General features: G+C 42.8%; 1 protein-coding gene across 1 annotated transcript; it reads right to left on the reverse strand.

The window, feature by feature from the left end:
* Positions 1–595: 595 nt before the first annotated feature.
* On the reverse strand, positions 596–17565 carry fam110d (family with sequence similarity 110 member D). Its single transcript, XM_034103059.2, has 2 exons — positions 17446–17565; positions 596–4380 (listed from the first exon to the last, which is right to left on the reverse strand). Exon 2 carries the CDS (start codon positions 3660–3662, stop codon positions 2337–2339), a length of 1326 nt encoding a protein of 441 aa, XP_033958950.1. The 5' UTR covers positions 3663–4380; positions 17446–17565; the 3' UTR covers positions 596–2336.
* Positions 17566–17863: the final 298 nt, after the last annotated feature.

Here is a 17863-nt window from a genome sequence, read left to right on the forward strand (position 1 = left end):
TGAGACTGGGTAGACTCTAAGCATAAGATAAAAAACACTTTTAGATCTGACTTCCCCTTGAGATTTGAAAACATTGAGAGCTGGTGCATGTGCAAACAACAGATGACTCAGGTCTAAGAGGGAAATAAAGAGTGTCAGGAGAAGTCTGCAGAAGGCCGGAGGGTCGCCATCAGACGGTGTAGACACAGCATCAGGCCACACTGAGGACGCCTTTACAAACACAACCTGTTGCAACTCACTCAAGAGCAAGACCATGCAGGGAATGCTAAAACGATTAGCGCTTAGCCACTTGAGATAATGTGAAAAATGTGACGTGATGTGGTGGAGGGCGGCAACAAAGAGTCAAGGCAATAATCAGTCGACCATTAACCTCCAAGACGATTAGAGAAGTCAAAGCTTATTTTAAAATGTTTTTATATTGACTTCTGTGATCTAAAGAGTAGTCTTTTACATTTTGAAGGTTTTGTTTCCTATATATTGAATGTCTAAGAATGTTTGAAATACGTTATCTAGGAAAACCTTTTGCTATAATTCAAATGCTTATTATTAAGAACACAAAAAAGACCTAAAACAAATGACCTCGACACAATTATTTCATTCTTTGTGTTTATTTGCCGTGTACATCATATACACAAACATCTTTGGAATAAAACCAAATCTCTCATATATATTTATGTCAAATAAAAAAAAGAGATTCAGAGTTCCATGGAGCCATTTTGTAAACATGCAACCAAATGTTTTTGGGAGATATGAAACAAAAAAATCTGGGTTGGAGGGATTTCATTAGTGTGCCATGCTGATGTTGATACTGGAAATTAAACATAACAAAGCTGCAAGTAATGGTGTTAATTTATCACATACAAAAATATTGTGCCCTTTAGTTCAGTCATTCTCAACCCAAACGCCTCTCACTTTAACCTTTGCATACCTTCGCAGACCCCATGTTCATATTTCTGTGGCATCCAGGCCAAGCAATGGAAATTACCTTTCATGGAGATAAAGTGAAAGTCACTGATGGATGGATGAAGTGAGGTAGGATCTGTGCTTATCAGAGGAAGGAGGGCGTCTGCCTCCCCTTCTTGTTTTGATGGGCACTGACTGAGCCAGATGGGAAGGTTAACGTCTGTAAACTGCCAGATGGTAAAAGTGACACTAAAATATTTTGAAGGCAGGCTTTGACAACTTTAGCTACTTTACTTTTAGAGGTGAATAGATAATTTTCATGGATTCTTCTTCATTTATTCTACTTATATCTAGTGAGTTTAAAATTGTGCTTATATTTGCTTGCAAAAGTCCAGTTTTGCTCTTACAGGAACATTTCCCTGATGTTCTCGCAACCATGTCGCTCACAGTACTCACTCAATAGACATGAAACATGAGCTGTGGTAATCAATGAGTGTGTCACAAGTGATTATTGGACAGGGTTAATAACACGTGAGCATCAACCCCCTTCAGAGATTAAAATCAAGGTGAAAATTATGAAAATCACTGGTCACAAATGGATTCTTGTCTTCCACGAATCGAGCTCAGTGTTTAACGTTATATGAGATGAATCTCTGTGGAGGGTCAAAGCTATATCTTCTTTATTTCCTTTGTCTGTCCAGTTCAGTGTATTAACAACCCCACAGGGGTCCTTTGCATGTTTGTTCCAACGCCTGCGTTTAGGGAGTAAAAAAAAAGAAGCAACACACAATCTAGACTGGGACAGATCCAAATGAGGTACTCATGGTTCACTTCACACTCACACAACAGTTTTCCAGTTTTAGTTAAAACATAGCTTAGTGGTTTTCCATTTTAATCTAGTCATTAAGTGAGTGTGTGTGTGCCAAGGACACTAAACTGTCCAGTGTGTCATGACAAACATACACTTATGTGCCTTGTGAGGGCCACAGGGGCCTGTTCAGTTCGGTCTGTAACTGAAAAGAAGCTACAAATTGAGAGGACAGCGAGGTCCACTCCACACACACGGAGACATTTGGTTTCGTACACCAGTAAGGTCTTTCTACACCCACACAAAAGGTCCATAAGATCTATAAATACAATATATCAATTTGCCCTGCGATAACTAATAGCAGTTGTTGCAGTTGTTTGAAGAAACAGTGTCTTTGGAGTCAGGAAGAGCAAGGGACCAAAGGTTAACGTGTGCCTTGGAGTGCTAACTCTATGTTATGACTTAATGCTTCACTTGTAGTTTGTGATGCCTCTTAGCAGCACATTACTGCACTGCTCCTTCTCTTTGGGTGAGGATGCTTAACGGTTTAATCAAAAATAAGTTCTTGTTAGAGGAAACCCTTCAGACACCAGCACTCCACCACACATGGTTCCTTGTGCCTATATTACACAGTAGACTCTTTGGGTCCCTCTCGAGCAGCGTTCTTACACCCGTAAAGCCACTTGATGACACGAGCATTCCTCTCAATGATTGACACGCCGTTGGGAAGCTGCTCAGCCAGCTCCTCCTGAAACAGCCCGTCTCCTGAGTGCTGCGAGAACTCGCTGGGCTCCGAGCCGCCACATCCGTCCCCTACCACGCTGCGGAGGGCCAGCGAGAGTGTGTCTATGGAGCTGGCCCCGGAGAGGAAGTTCTCACGGCCCAGACGATCTATCATATCCAAATCCAGCCCGCAAAAGTCAAAGAAATTCTCCTGATCTGACAACGCTACTGAGCAGCGCAGGTCGGACCCAAACTGCTTTCTGGGTGTTGGTGGGGGTGACGCCCGCTTCCATGGGTCGTTCTCATCATCATGGTCACTTGAGTGGTTGTCAGTGTTGATACCATCACTGGTACCGTTTGTAAATCCATTATTAGTCTGTTCAAGCAAAGAGCTAAACCCAGGGCTGGGGATCGACCCTGGGCTGCGATCATGGTCAGTTTTACTCGACCCCCTGCTCCCCGGTCCTCCGTCAGTATTGTCTTTTTCATTGGTCCAAGACATGCGGGAATCTCCATCCCGTGATGGCGCTTTCTCTTCACCAATCACCATCTTCTGGATCTTGCCATCACCTCCGCTACCCTTCTCCCTCATGGAGCCCTGGAAGAGGCGACGGACAAAACTGTATCCCTTCACTTCACTGTTATTGTTCTCTGCAACTGCTGCACCTTCGGGGCTCTTGCACTCTTTCTTCTGCCTGTACATGAGGAGGGAGTCCGGCCTCAGCATGCGTTTGCCATTGCTTCTTCTGAGTACAGGGGCACTGTGGGGCGCTACCAAGGAGTTGATGCCCGGAGTCCTGGGGTTGGGAGGCAAAACATTGTTCACATTGCTCCGGTTATGCGCCTCGATGTCAACAGAAGTCCGTCTGTTCTCCTTCCTGGAGTCGTCATTTTCATTCTCATCTCTTGAGGTGAAGGAGCCAGAGAGTGTAGAGAAGGGGGTGTTTGATGAACAGCGTGGGGTGAGACGAGGCGTCAGGCTGCCAGGGGTGGATAAAGCTCGTCGGGGCTGCGGTGGTGGAGTAGCGCATGGCACCAGCACTGGCTCCTGTTTGGTATTTATCACCTGCTGGCTCTTAACATATTTGGCTTTGTCCGCCTCAAGCCTCTCCACAGCGCTGATTGAGCGTCCATATCCTCCACCATCTATCGTCCTGCGCAGGTAGTCTGGACCCTTGTTGAGGAGCCTCAGAGGGGAGGGGGATCCAATTGGCGTGAGGGGCTTCATGTTTATTTACTGAGCTGGGAAAGACATCAAAACTGCAGCCCACAAATGACTGACAGCTTCTGGTGTCCCTCAGAGAGCAGTTGTTGGCCCTATGAAGGTTCAAGTCTAGAGATTCTGCAAAGGTTTCTAGGTGCAGAAAACAGTGGTAGCTCTCATTCCTGTTCTCACCGCTCTCGAACCAACTTCGAGAGGTAAAAGATGTGTTGCAATTCAGCACACCACAGACTCCTACGTATTCTATAGATAGCTGACAGTCTCTTTGTTGGGCAATGTCAGAAACCACACAAATTGATATCTCTATCCAGTATTTATACAGGCATTTGGATATGCAGGCAGGGCACAGGGAAGGCCTTTTTTTGTCAGCCAAGGTCACTCCCAAATGAGACGCTCCCAGCCCACAACGCAGCAGAAATAGCAAGCAGGGTGCACTTTGAAAGGGTTATTCTTTCCTCCCCCACTTTTTCTTCTCTCCTTCTGTCTCCTAACAACACCCTTTGCTGTTTCAGTGACGGCTGCCTGGAGAAATTAGATATAATGGCTTCAAATATTTGCTTTGTGCAGGTTGTCTGAGGGTTGCCGGGTCAAGACTTTTGTTGTTTGACGCCCGTTGTGGTTGAGGTGACCTGAGGGTGGCCGGCACCGAGGCACTTGGGTCGTTGATGGACAGATGGGGCAGATGCAGATCTCGTCCTTGTCCTCGCTTCACCTGTGTGGACTCCTAGGGGACACACAGAGAAAGAAAGAGTGAGTTTTAGTTTGAAATGTTATCCTCCAGGGCAAGCAACAGAGACCAGATGGCAGGCAGAACAGTGGTCCCTAAAGCTCGTATTTAAAGCTGGAGGGAGTTACATGACCGAAACAGATTACATATTAAATACAATAAGCATGCTAATAGAAGCTGACACTCCTAAACATGAGTAAAGAGGCAAGGGTTCAACTAAAGGCTATGTTGACATGCTTAAACATTTTAGAAGTTAGAATAGTTTTTCCTTTATCACAATTATGAATTAACGAGCATATGTGGGTAATGTTTCCCACGCACGCATTTCTTTATCTTTTGTCACTCATTCAAATCTGTCCTTTTATTTTTGTAATGATTGATGTCCTTTGTCCAGACAGCATTGCCACATCCAGTATATTTTGGATGAATGATGAATGAATTTAACAATGTCCAGTAGGCCAAAAGAAAAGGCAGCAAACACAACATCCTAAAGGATTCATCGTTGTGAAAACTTGGCAAGCAGAGGGAAATTGTATTATTATTTTGTAGTTTTAATTAACAGCATTTTAACAATAATGTTGTTCATTTAATTAGTTTTTCTTGGCAACAGTTCTTTTGTCTGTCAAAGCCATTGCTCTTACATACCAGGATAAGAAACTCAAGGGGGAAAATCCCTTTAAAAATAACAGTCTTTTGACAGGTAGGTTTAGCTGAATGCCGACAAGATTTAAATAAACATCTGTGTTAAAAACTACACTGAGTTTGTTGTCATTAAACATCTCAAAGTGTGACCAATACCCTTCTGAGCTAACATCTCTTTCACAGTCACAGTTAAACAGCTTGTCTTTCATATTAACAAGCCACTAAAAGAGGTTACACAACACTTTAAAACAAACATTATATATTTATGTGTTCTGTGAAGAGAGAGGTTTTATATATTTTAAAGTTGTCAAGCTATGAGGATTTGGAAGTGGAGAGTAGGTTGCACGTGTCTATAATGGGAAAGGCTCTACCCAAGGAGTATTTATAGCATGAAAACAACCCTGCCCACTTATCGTGTGTCTATGTATGTGTGCATGTGGTCATGGGTATATCTGCTGCTCTAGTTTTGCACCTGAGCTTAATGTGTATGTCGGTCAGCACAAGGCAAAAAAGGACTTCCCTATGGATTCAAAAAGGCAATATATATAACCGTTGTCTTATTCTACATCTTATTCATGTCTACGAAAGAAGCAGCATGTTGTGAAGAAAGTGTGAAGACAGAGAACACATCTCTTGAACTTAAAGATGTTATATATACCAAGTGGAGCGAGTTTTTTATTCACTTCCCTTCAAAATCTGTGTGCTGTGCTAGACAACAGGAGGTGCTTATTGTTCCCTCAGGTCTGCTTCAAGTGTTATCAAATGCTATTTTAACTGTTCCTTCACATGAGCTAAAACAATGAACCACCTCCTCTGGCAGGAAAAAGGATCCATGTCTCATGATTTAAGACAAACCATATGACCCCACTGATAGCACCAAGCACAAGCAAACACCACTTAACCCTTGGTTTACCGTCTTAAAGCACTACGATATAGTAAATGGCAGAATAACATTCAACAAAGGTCATGACGTACATTCAAACTTATGACAACATGACCGACTGCACTGTCATTGTCAATGTCACTGACATTCAATTGAAACAAAGTGACTTGAACAAAGCAAACCAAGGGGGGTAACAAAATTGGTATCTCAAAGGAAAACAAATATGGCCGATTCTCTAGTTTTTGGAAATACGTTTAGGACTAACAAGGACAATAACAAATTAAAGACCTGGTTTAAAAGCGTTTTGCATATTTGTTATAAACCAGAGTAACTCAAAAACATCTGAATACCCTAAATACCAGCAGTGAATTTAGGGACATAAGGTTGTGAAAATTATTCTTTTGCATTAAATATTTCACTTTCATTTGAATTAAGCCCATTAGATAGCTGCAATCGAAGATATACACAATTTAGAACACAACTTCTTAACCATGGCATTACTCTTTTGTCTAATGCTACTTAACTACTATTGACACATAAGAAGTTTCACGTTTCATTTCACGTTCACGTAACTCGACCTCCTTTAGTCTGCACACCCTCACAGAGAAGCTTGAGCATGTCAAATGTCATGCCACTATAAACCACTGAGGAAGGGGGGGGGGGTCAACAGCCAACTAGTTGTTTTTTTCCAGATGTCGGGAAAGTCAGCCATTGTTTAGGTAGAGTTCCGGGAAAAGCAACAGGTGTGGAAGAGTAGAAGCATGAAACAAGAAAAATAGGCAGAAAATGAGGAGGAAGTGGGACTGGAGGTTACAGTGTATGGTCAGGGTTTTTGGGTATTTATTAGACACCTTTCTTCCGGAACAATCTGTTCCACATCTGTGTTTAAAATGAAAAAGGTGCAGGATATGCTACTGAAGCATTAAAGAAGGTTATTGCCATAGCAAGTCAGTATTCCTGATGTTGGCTTTTATTGAGGGGTATGGGGGTAATTGATTTGTCTACAGCAACTGATAATCTGTACAGTCCTCAACAATATGGGCAATGTTTGTCCTTCTTCTGATGTTTTCCTTGGTTTAACTCTGAATGATTGTGTGAACTCATTGAATCTGACATTACAAGCTTGAAGGGAGCCAGCCGCTTTCAGAGGTTATCTCTTGCTCCAAGTGTTATCTCGGACATCATATTTCTAAATCTGAGTCACAGTGACGTTTTTTCAAAAACAATGTCTTAACCAGAAATGGTCCTGAAAATAGAAAATGACTAAGGATTCTTCTAAACATAAATTAATAAATTAAAGGAATAGTAGATCAGGGGGAAGAAGAAATGTGCATGAAGACACACACGCACACGCACACGCACACGCACACGCACACGCACACGCACACGCACACACACACACACACACACACACACACACACACACACACACACACACACACACACACACACACACACACACACACACACACACACACACACACACACACACACACACACACACACACACACACACACACACACACACACACACACACACACACAGAACAACATTAGCTCCATTGACTGTAATGAGCCAGATTAGTACCCAGCACCTTCTCCTGTGATCTCTAGGTTTGTGAAAAGCGTGAGATGGCTGTAAAATTGTCCTCGTGTTACGCAACCTCATTCATCTCTCTCTGTAGGTTGTCATTAACCTCTAAACCCTTCCCCTTCTTTCTCATCTCTATAGTGAACAACCCCCCACCTTCCCCGTCCTTATGCTACCTCACCTTGGGTCTCTCATTTCCCCTGCCCTCCTTCCCCCTCATCATCTCTCCACTATGTGCCACAGGGCCTCGGTACCCTCTCATTTCCCCCCTGCCCCATCACTCTCTTCCTGTCTCTCTCCTGCTGCTCTATTTACTCCGTCTGTGTCTGAGTGCAATCTTCAAAAGCTTTTGCCAAACAAGATGTTTTATTCAGGAGTACTGGATTTAATCATATATTGTCACTGTTATTTATGGAGTAACCTATTTTTCACAAGGAAAGACACATTTGAGGGTTCATAATGTGAAATAACCGAAAAAGGACTGAAGAAGAAATCTTTCCAACTATTTTGACTCTATTCAAATGAAACAATCCAAAAAAGTAAAACACACATTTTGGTTAATCTGTTCACAGTTTAGAAACTTGAGCAAAATATGACAAGTTAGGTGTAGGCATTGTTTACCTATAAAGGTTCATACATCCAAACTTTTTGGAACTAGTGGTCTAATCTTATTGGTCTTATTATTTTTGTGTCTATGTTAATTTGTTTTCGCTCGGGAGCTGTGACACACGTGCAACAGCTAAAATAAGAAGTGCAACGGATACCTTCTCACCTCTTTCTACATGAATTGTCGGTCACAGGAAGTTACAAAAAAATGTCAGAAACAGTCCCCTCCACCCAAATCTGATTTTGGGATAATATATTTGTGGGCTGTTCAAAGATTCAACAAGCACTCTGCTCCATTCACAACTACATATGTATACTACTGTGAGCCTTGTTACAGGCGGAGCTTAAGGTCAGTTCATTGAACATAACACTTAATAGATTGTACAACATGACAAGCTGGATAGTTACAGAATGAAGCCTGTGAATGAAAACATATACAAACAAGTGAAATGTCAGAGGAAATCTACAACATCTTGATCATAACAGACTGCAGGATCACCAATGCAGCTCTCCTTCACCTCCCATCCCTCTGTTCTTTAATTAAAACGCCTGCCTGCCTGTCTGCTCTCTATCCCTTCCTGCCTCTCAGTGTCCTCCCTGTGAAGCGGACGGCCCAGCCTGCAGGGGAGGCTTAGCCCGGCGCCCCCATGCAGCTAAAGAGGAAACAGATGTTTTGTGCCATGCTACATCAAGACCCTCGGACATACCCTGACCGAGAGCTGTCAAGAGAAGCGACAGTGTACTTCAATTTCCCTTTTAATTAACGGCATTGTAAGTGTTCTATATTTGAGCCCTGGAGAACACAAAGCAGCATGTTTACATTGTGTTATCGATTATCGACAGTGGAAAAATACAGCTCTGCTTATTTTCTCTGATGTAAAGCGGTGCCGCAGAAAGAAGATAAACACCAAAGAAATGCAGGAAGTGTTTGTTTGCTTCAAGAAAGCCCACAGAAAAATAACTGTATCTGGTTTAGCATTTCAAAGAGGAAAAACAGCTGGCGTCGGATTAGAAGGTTAAAGGAGGTCCCAGAGTGAATGATGTATTCAGCGTGATAAACAGGAGATAAGAGGTTCATACATTCACAAGGACCACCTTTAAAGTGCTTGGGAATAAATTCAGCATGCTTACCTGGACAGATGAGAGGCATCTGCTGCCGACAGAGCCAACTGGCCTCATTTAATGCCTTTCCTTTCTTCCCTCCCGCAAATCTCACTTTCTTAACACTAACGTCTGGCCCTGCTCCTAATGATGACACAGAGTAATGATCAGCAATGGGCTGAAATGTCTGAATGTTCAAACGTTTTTTTTATGTCACGGTGAAGCATCTGTGCACATTGATTCTCTACAGTGTGAACATAAAGCGCACTAATGAGCCACGATGTATGACTCTATCCTGTTCGGTCATTAACCAACACCACAGACCTCAAGAAGTCTGTTATGGGGCAGGACAAAGAACAAGAGGTGTCTTCATCTATTAGTCAAATAAAAGGACATACCGGCCTTTCTTTTGCATTATTACTGGGGCACAACAATGGTCCTCCTCCAGGTCTACAGATAGGTCTTGACCTGGCTCATTAGTCGAAAGGGACAAATAACAACATGGTGACAATAAAGTGTAAGAGACGGAGCCACAGGACATAGGCTTCTGTCCCTGAAAAGGCCTTGTAGCCAGTTGTAAATCCTATCAACATTGTGAGGCCTTGAGCTGCATTAGCCGCTTGATCTACGGTGAGATGCTACCTAGGGGCTGGCTCCACAGCAGAGGGCCACCTGGGACGACTTACGGGACCCCCGCCCTGAATAAGCCTCCTCCCAAACTGTAAAATGGATAAGATAGGCTCTTAACTCACTGCTGCGGCTCTTTTGTCATTCAAAACAAATCAGCCCAGAGACAGCTGAGGCCGGCGCAGACTTTGGAAGGAAAGTGATAAGATATGAGCCTCTGAGGAACATGCTGTGTCTTTGAAACTACACGTCAATATGAGTTAAAGAAGACAGAAAAGACCAAGAACACAGAAATGTGAAGAGATCTCCTTCTACTCACAACAAAAACCCCTTAAAGTATAAGAGTTAATGAGCCAGTATGCAGACAAGTAACTCAGGCTAATTAGCAAGGCTTGCTAATAATCAGCTAAGTCTATTCACTTATTGTAAAATCAACCAAAACCTATACAAAATAATTTCTCGCTAGTTGTTGAAAGTAGGTTGAATAAAGAAGTGAAAACACAAACATCTTCAAAAGGAAAAATTGTACAATAAATCAACGCGAGATAACTTCCACACATAACAGCTAAGTAGCTTGTAAAACAGCTAATTATTAGCCAACTGCCTTGCAAGCTGGTTAATAATCAGTGAGAAAAAGAGCATTTTATAACAAAATAAAGTAAAGATTGATCCAAAGCTTAATCAAAAGTGAAAGCAATTGTTAGTTGGCTGTATTCCACTAATCTGAGTTAAGTACTTTAACAGTGAGATTTTAGTGGCTCAGACAGAGTCAACCAAAAGCAGCCTTTTACTGTAAGTCTGGACTTTATCAACACTGTAACGCCCATGCAGTGCTAACACAGATAGCGTCTGCTGAGATAACATGTTCACATTTATTCCTCGCTTTTATCAACTGGGCAAGTTCCTTTCTCAAACAAGGGCCAGGAAAAGTGCCGGCACTGTTGATAATTAAACCGCTCTGACCTATAAAATGTTACGAGTCAATATTTACTTTTTAGCTACAGTTTTTAAGATAATAACAACACTCAAACTTAGTCTTTGAAAGTCTGATTTGAAAACTGAAAATGAGTTTTAGTAATGAGAATTTCTGCTAACAGCTTGACTAAGTGGTGCAGAAGTCACTCACATGATGTCTACACCAGGTGCAATGTGCCAGGAAACCTAATAATCCTCCCTGTAACACAGAGACACCTGAACCAGCCTCCCAGAGCAGGAATGTTAAGCCCGGCTGCGATACCTCACTGTTGATGAGTGAACTATTCAGGGTTGAACTTGTGCACTTACAGGGAGATGACGTATACATGGATCCTCAAAAAAGTATTATCACTCATCTGTGGGGCATGGATCTAAAGAAAGGTGTCCTAAAATAGCATCTTATCCATTCTAATGAGAGCTACTCACTGAAAGAATATGTCAACAAAGTTTCTTTCTACCACTTAGATGCCCATAATACATGTGCATTAGTGTCTCTTCTTATTGAGCCTGCCTGACTTCCCGCACACATGAATTATGGGAAAATAATTATTTAATTGAGCTTACTTTATAGACAGAATTTTCTGTTAAAAGAATACATTAAAAAGCATTTTTTAAAGACAAAGTCCCAAAAATGCTGTCATCTCAAATGTGTTAAAGTCTATTGGTGATTGTCAGTCAGATGAAATAAGCAATATTGATGTTCATTTTATAGTAGTAGCCTACAGGTGCGGCTTTTAAAAACTTTACTTAAAAGAGAAAATATGGAGGTAGGTTTCCTTTAGATGTATATATCAAAATCCTTTCTGAAACTCTGCATGTTACCTGACCTGCAGTTCCACCTCTGGCCACTATAGCATGGTTCCCTGGGCTTGATAAAACACAAAACTAATGCAAAGGTTACATATAGAGCAACCAAGGTGTGCAGTTTGTCATGTGGATGTTTGTGTGGGAGGAGACAGTAAGAGAGAGTGTGAGCAGGAGAGAGTGTACACAGAGTGTCCAAATCTGGGCTAAATCATATCAAGGTCTTGTGTCTGGACAGCATTGTTTAGTAAATTAAGACCACCGCTGCTGCTCCCTCCACATGCCAGCCCGCTTTATGTGACCAGCAGTACGAACCGCAGTGACCTACAGTATACGGAGTGTGTGCAGAGCAGCAATGGACTGGGAATGCACTTTGCAACTCAGGCAACACAGATCTCGCCTGAAAAAGCTTGTCCTGAGGTTGTTTATACAGCGTTTACAGCTCAGTGCATAGGCAGAGATCTGGGCACATCCCTCAATCTCCTAGAGTCTTCAATTATTAAGGCCTGTTCCCACAGTGAGCTCCCTCATTAAGCTCTCAGCTGGTGAGAATGCTCTGAAAGACAGCACTGTGTGGCTAGATGCCAGATGTTTTATTTCAACAAGTCGGCACATTTTTCACTCTGCCAGGCAGGCACATGTCTGCTTCAACAAAGTGAGGAAAGATGCTTCACTGGATGGTAGCTGTTGGCAAAGAGCAACTAAAATGTCATAACATGGTGAGTGGTGTGAGATCACACACCTGTGTAGCTGCATTTGAGTTGAGTGAAATCAAGTTAAAGCCACACTACACTGCGATGGATATATAGAGGGGTGGAAACCACTACTACTTACGTTTTAGAAAGATGAATGAAAAGCTGGACACCAGAGATAAGGTTGGGTGACACTTGAAAAGAAATACAGAACTCACAGAGCGACAACAAAAAAGTAACATCTGTGTAACTCCACCCTCTTTTCACACAGACACACCAGGCTGCAAAAAGGACATTCACACAACATTTGCAGAATTGTTCCGAGCACATGTTGCTGATGTTAGCAGTAAGGGTTAGCACTGACTTGTGAGCAGTGTGACAGGGCTGTTTGGGGTTGCTTGGAGCTTAAAGCTGCTCCAGCTGTGCTGTGTCTCCAAATACTGGGTCGTCTGTGACTGTAGTGTCGCCCCCCCCCCCCACCACTGAGTCACTACACACTCTCTACCACTTCAAATGTGCCAGCATTGATTAGCTTTCTACACAACTGAACACTGTTTGATCAGGTTCATTTAGTTCATTTCCTGATTAAATAAAGTGCCCCACACAAACTATCAAACAAAACAAACAGGAACGTGAGGCACATACTTTCGTTTTATCGAAAGTAGGGCATATAAAGCTAGCATTACAGTAAAGTATGCTATTAAAGCCTCTAAAAACGTTTAAGTTGAAGTATTCCTCTTTAACAACATATGTTAATGACTAAATAGCATACACTCAAAGTCAAAGCTTGGGAAAAACTCTTTAGTTCATATATCGTTTTTTCAAAAATGATCTTATCTGCTTTTTGTGTACATTTAATTAACAATACTGTAACACAACCCCACAAAGCCTACATTCAAAACAGTTGCTATATTCTGTTTGTCATCTTTTTCCAAGTGAGTCCTGTATACTTCATGCAAGGGAGAATAGAAAGGAAAACATACAGTTCATCAATACAGAATTCTCTCGTGTAAAATAAACAAAACATTGGCCCAAATATTTGATGTTGATGCCCCATCGCACTTTGACGAATCAAAAAGGTATTCAGGGCCTTAACTCGAAATACAATCTCTTGCAACCATCTCAAAACAACACCTGAATCATGCATAATTTCTCCCAAACTTTCCAACAACAACAAAAGCTTCTCTAAAAGTTCTCTCACACAAAGACCCTCAGCTGAGCTCTTGTGTTTTTCCTCACTGCCATCTACGCTTAGCTGTTACCCTCCCCTGAACCTGCCAGCTGTCCTCTCTCATTACCCATCCACCGACCTGCTTCTCGGTAACATCCCCCCGAGTGCCTCCAAAAAGAGACCCTGCCGTTCATCCCTCTTCCCGTCCTCCCTTCCTCGCCTCCTGTCAGAATCAGAAAACATCTGGGGGAGCCGGAAGAGTCTGTGGAGCTGCATCGAATCCCCCCCCCCCTCCATCGCGTCGGAGGGATTGTCCGGGCCTGTGTCATCTTCCTCGTGGATGAGCGGACACAGCGCGGCTGAGTGTGATGGGATGTGGCAGAGCTACAGAGACTGTGAACAATTACGGGGATGTGAGAGCAATGAGAGAAGGGCTGCTCTCACAGCTGTCGCCCAATCACAGGGGACTGTCAGGTGACGGACATCTGTCAGATCATGTCTTATGCTTTTGCTGCCCACGATGAATTATGGATTGAGCCCATTGGAAATACAAGTGATGTAAGAGCAGGCCCTCAGAGAATGACAAGACTGATTATGATAATAATCATTTCACTTCAAAGTTAGATAGGAACATTTGGTGCACATTTTCATTTCTGCCAGCGCAGTAAAATGATTTCAAAGGCATTTCTTGAGAGTGCAGCATCATAAATCTTTAAAGAGATAAGCCAACAAGGAAGGGTTTCAATCCAAAAAGCTACAACCAGTTTTAAAAATATGTCTTTACTCATCAAATTATAGCTTCAACGATTCCACACTCGGGTGTTTACAAAACAGGAGACATACTAGCTTGGTAGCTACAGCAGATGGTAGGCGTTACTTCTTGTTTCAGCCACCGATTCTTTGAGGAGAAGGTATTACTGTACCACAAGATGTCTCTCTGCTGTTTTGTTGATGGATGTAACTGAGAAGCCGTGACTTTAATCGAAAAGTTGTTCCTCTTTTCAAAACTGCGCTTCCTGAAAACGGTCAGAAAGGAAGTTCCCAGGGAGAGTCTCTACAATGGCCCAAACAAGGCCATGCGTAGCAATAAAGCGAAATGATAAGCCTCACGGTTGTGTGAGTGTTTGAAGTCTCACACTGTTGTGATCCTCAAATGTCTTAAACCAGCTGCCGTTCAGCAACACACGGCGCCAGGGGGGGCCGGGGGGATGATGATGTCATTAGCAGGGTACGTTTTCTTCTCTAATTAGAAACTGGAGCTTCTCGCCATAACTTGGGGGTCTTTACACGTGAACATGTGCAACAAAAAGGGGATTAAAGATAACACATGTTTGACATCCATGCTCTTAAAATGTGATGTTTTTAAGACTGCAGGAAAGCAAAACGATGCCTTGAATGTGACTGCGGTACAGCTGAACTGAAGTGATAAGAAACACATGAGTGGCCCATTGTGAACTAAAACCATGAAATATCGTGCGGCTTCCGAAGTCAGCATTGATGTGGCTTAGACCGATCAGATTATACACTTGTTGAGACTCAAAACTGCTTTGTTTTGAGGGGAGAAAATTGGAAAATAAAGATAAGCCCTGGTGTGCTTTTATATCTCCTAAGAAACTCCCATATCATTGACCTGTGCTAGATCCTGCACAGGTCAATGATATGGTGGCTGATTGGCTTCTCCGTAGACAACCACAGTGTCGGGTGCATGAATATTCATGAATAAGTTTAGTGTTTCAAAAGTCACATAATTCTCCAGGCTTTGCACCATCATCATCTATAATATCACCGCTCATGCTAGGAGCAAAGCGGGGAGGCAAAGACCTTAATTACATTTCATTTAGTCATATTAATGATGTCAGGCCTCCTGTCAACACCCCAGACTGCAGCGAGCAGCTCCGTGCCCCCGGGCGCTCCGCTCTGCGAGGGGAGGGGAGGAAGTATTCTCGTCTGCTCCGCTGAGATCAGCATCAAACACACCGAATTACAGCTGCAAAATTAGCGCATTGCCACATGATTCGGGAGAGAAAAAGAAGGGGGGGGGGGGACTGTTTACGACCGCTCCACACAGTAATTTTGCAGGTAGGAATTCAGTCTGAGAGATGTTTGTATCCTGCGTTTAAACAAGTGCAATATGAAGGATTGATGCTGGCTGTAGGTGTTTATGATCCATGACTCACAGTAGCTTTCAAGCAAGCTGGGTCAGATTTGTGGGCTTTCAACTTTCAACAAAAAAAGAAAGTTGCATCATGGAAAGGTACAAAGTTAACGGGCATGAATCTACCCTCGAGTAACTCATTGTGCGTCATGCATTACATTTTACAAGTACCTTAAGGGTAAGCACTCCCATCTATGAAATAAACAATCTTATGTAAGTTTATCTTTTCAGACAAAATAGACTCCTTAAAGTGCTGAGCCAAAGGGACATTTCAGCAACTTAATGCACATCTCAAAACATTCTCTTGCACTATTTTATCTGTTTTATTTGTTCTATGTCCTACATATATGTTGCACTGTTGGAGGAGCCTGTTTTTCATTGCCATATCGACACTAGGCCTATAACTAATGTGCAAATTACAATAAAGCCTTGAAACTTCAAACATTGTTTTCAGTGATTTTATTTTCTGACACTGCTTTGTCCTAAGCAGGGAAATAAAAGAGCACCTCTGCCTCGGGAAAGTAAAGTTTCATCCCTGCCAGTTCATGATCTGCATCAAAACGCATGATTAAACCTCCTGCTGCTGCCCACATGCCAACCGAGATGTGCACACCTATGAATCTCAGGGTGAACGTGTTTACAGGACATGTGCGGTCTGTTTAGTCTGGATCCTAAGCTGTTTATGCTTCTTACCCCACACCGATCTGAACTGCATGAAACACGTCAGGGAGGAGGAGGGAGGAGTAGAGGTGGGTCAAGGTGGAGTTAACCCCGAGGGCATGTGATTGTCACCATGGAGGAGACAGTCTTTACAGTCTATTCAGTTGGTGGGTGGGTTGCATAATGATCCCCTGACTGACTTTAGTTCCTTAAGTTCTCAGGTAACACTGTCTTATATTGTTTACTACAAAACGTGGCATGCATTTATCATAAATACAATGATTGGAGGTAGAAAAATGCTCCTTTAATTTAACATTACAAAACGTTTCTTCCATGATTAGACGTCTGGAAGCCAGAGCCTCATTTGTGCCGTGATTTCATCCAGATGTAAATATTTAGCGTAAAGTTAAGATGGGATAAACCTGCTGCCCCAGGTCAACTGTATCAGTGGTCAGTCCTCTCTCCATACCATGCACCTATTACTGACTGGGCTTCAAGGCTGAGTTAAACCAGGCAGTCCACATATAGTTTTACATGGCGGATGATGAATTGCTGCACTTGTCAACTTCTTGAAACATTTTTTGGGTCCATCCATAAACCTGGTGTGTTGTTTATGGCTACAAGAGCCTGCCATCCATCACAGATACAGGCTACTGCCAATGAGGATTTGTTTTAGAGGGCACCGGCCATAAACACACCATAAAAATCTCAGGCATGACTAAGAAGACAAACTAAAAGTGATATTGTAGTATATTTTTAAAAGGCACACTTTTTAGGTAAATAAGATCTAGGATTAAACTTGTAAAAAATAATATACAGCGGTTTTATAAACACAAGAATCGCCAGTGAGTGCCACACTCATTGCCACAGCAGTGTTGGGTCATTTTCAGTTACCAGGCTGTTGGTTATTTTTCATTGCAGCTGTGCCGTAAGGTTCAGTGAGGGCGCGATCAATTGCCAATCTTTCACTGATAAAAGCTATAATATATTTGTATCATATTGAGGGCTGAACGAAGGGAAACTGACACGCATTATCACACAGATCGCATGAATCAACTCTATCCGAATGTACCTGATCGGTACACGGAAAACATGACAAAATAACCTAGACTCACACATCGACTTATAACGGAACCATTCAAAATGTTTTCTCACCTTGTTCGCTTAAGTTTATCCACTCTTGTTGTCTTTGAAATCCCGTAATGAAGCGGAGGTGCTCTGTGACAGACGGCTGTGCGCTCTGCGGTCCCTGCTGGCTCTCTGACGGCACGCTGCGCGGCGCGTAAAGAGGGAGTCCCTGCAGGAGAGGGGGTGGGGTGGAGTGTGTGTGTGTGTGTGTGTGTGTGTGTGTGTGTGTGTGTGTGTGTGTGTGTGTGTGTGTGTGTGTGTGTGTGTGTGTGTGTGTGTGTGTGTGTGTGTGTGTGTGTGTGTGTGTGTGTGTGTGTGTGTGTGTGTGTGTGTGTGTGTGTGTGTGTGTGTGTGTGTGTGTGGGGGGGGGGCAGGTATTAGGCTGCATGTAAACTGACTCCTATGCATCCTGCACGGAGCTGGGGGGGGGGGGGGGGCATGGCCT

Source organism: Pseudochaenichthys georgianus, chromosome 16, assembly GCF_902827115.2.
Source record: "Pseudochaenichthys georgianus chromosome 16, fPseGeo1.2, whole genome shotgun sequence".
In the NCBI taxonomy this organism is placed as follows: domain Eukaryota; kingdom Metazoa; phylum Chordata; class Actinopteri; order Perciformes; family Channichthyidae; genus Pseudochaenichthys; species Pseudochaenichthys georgianus.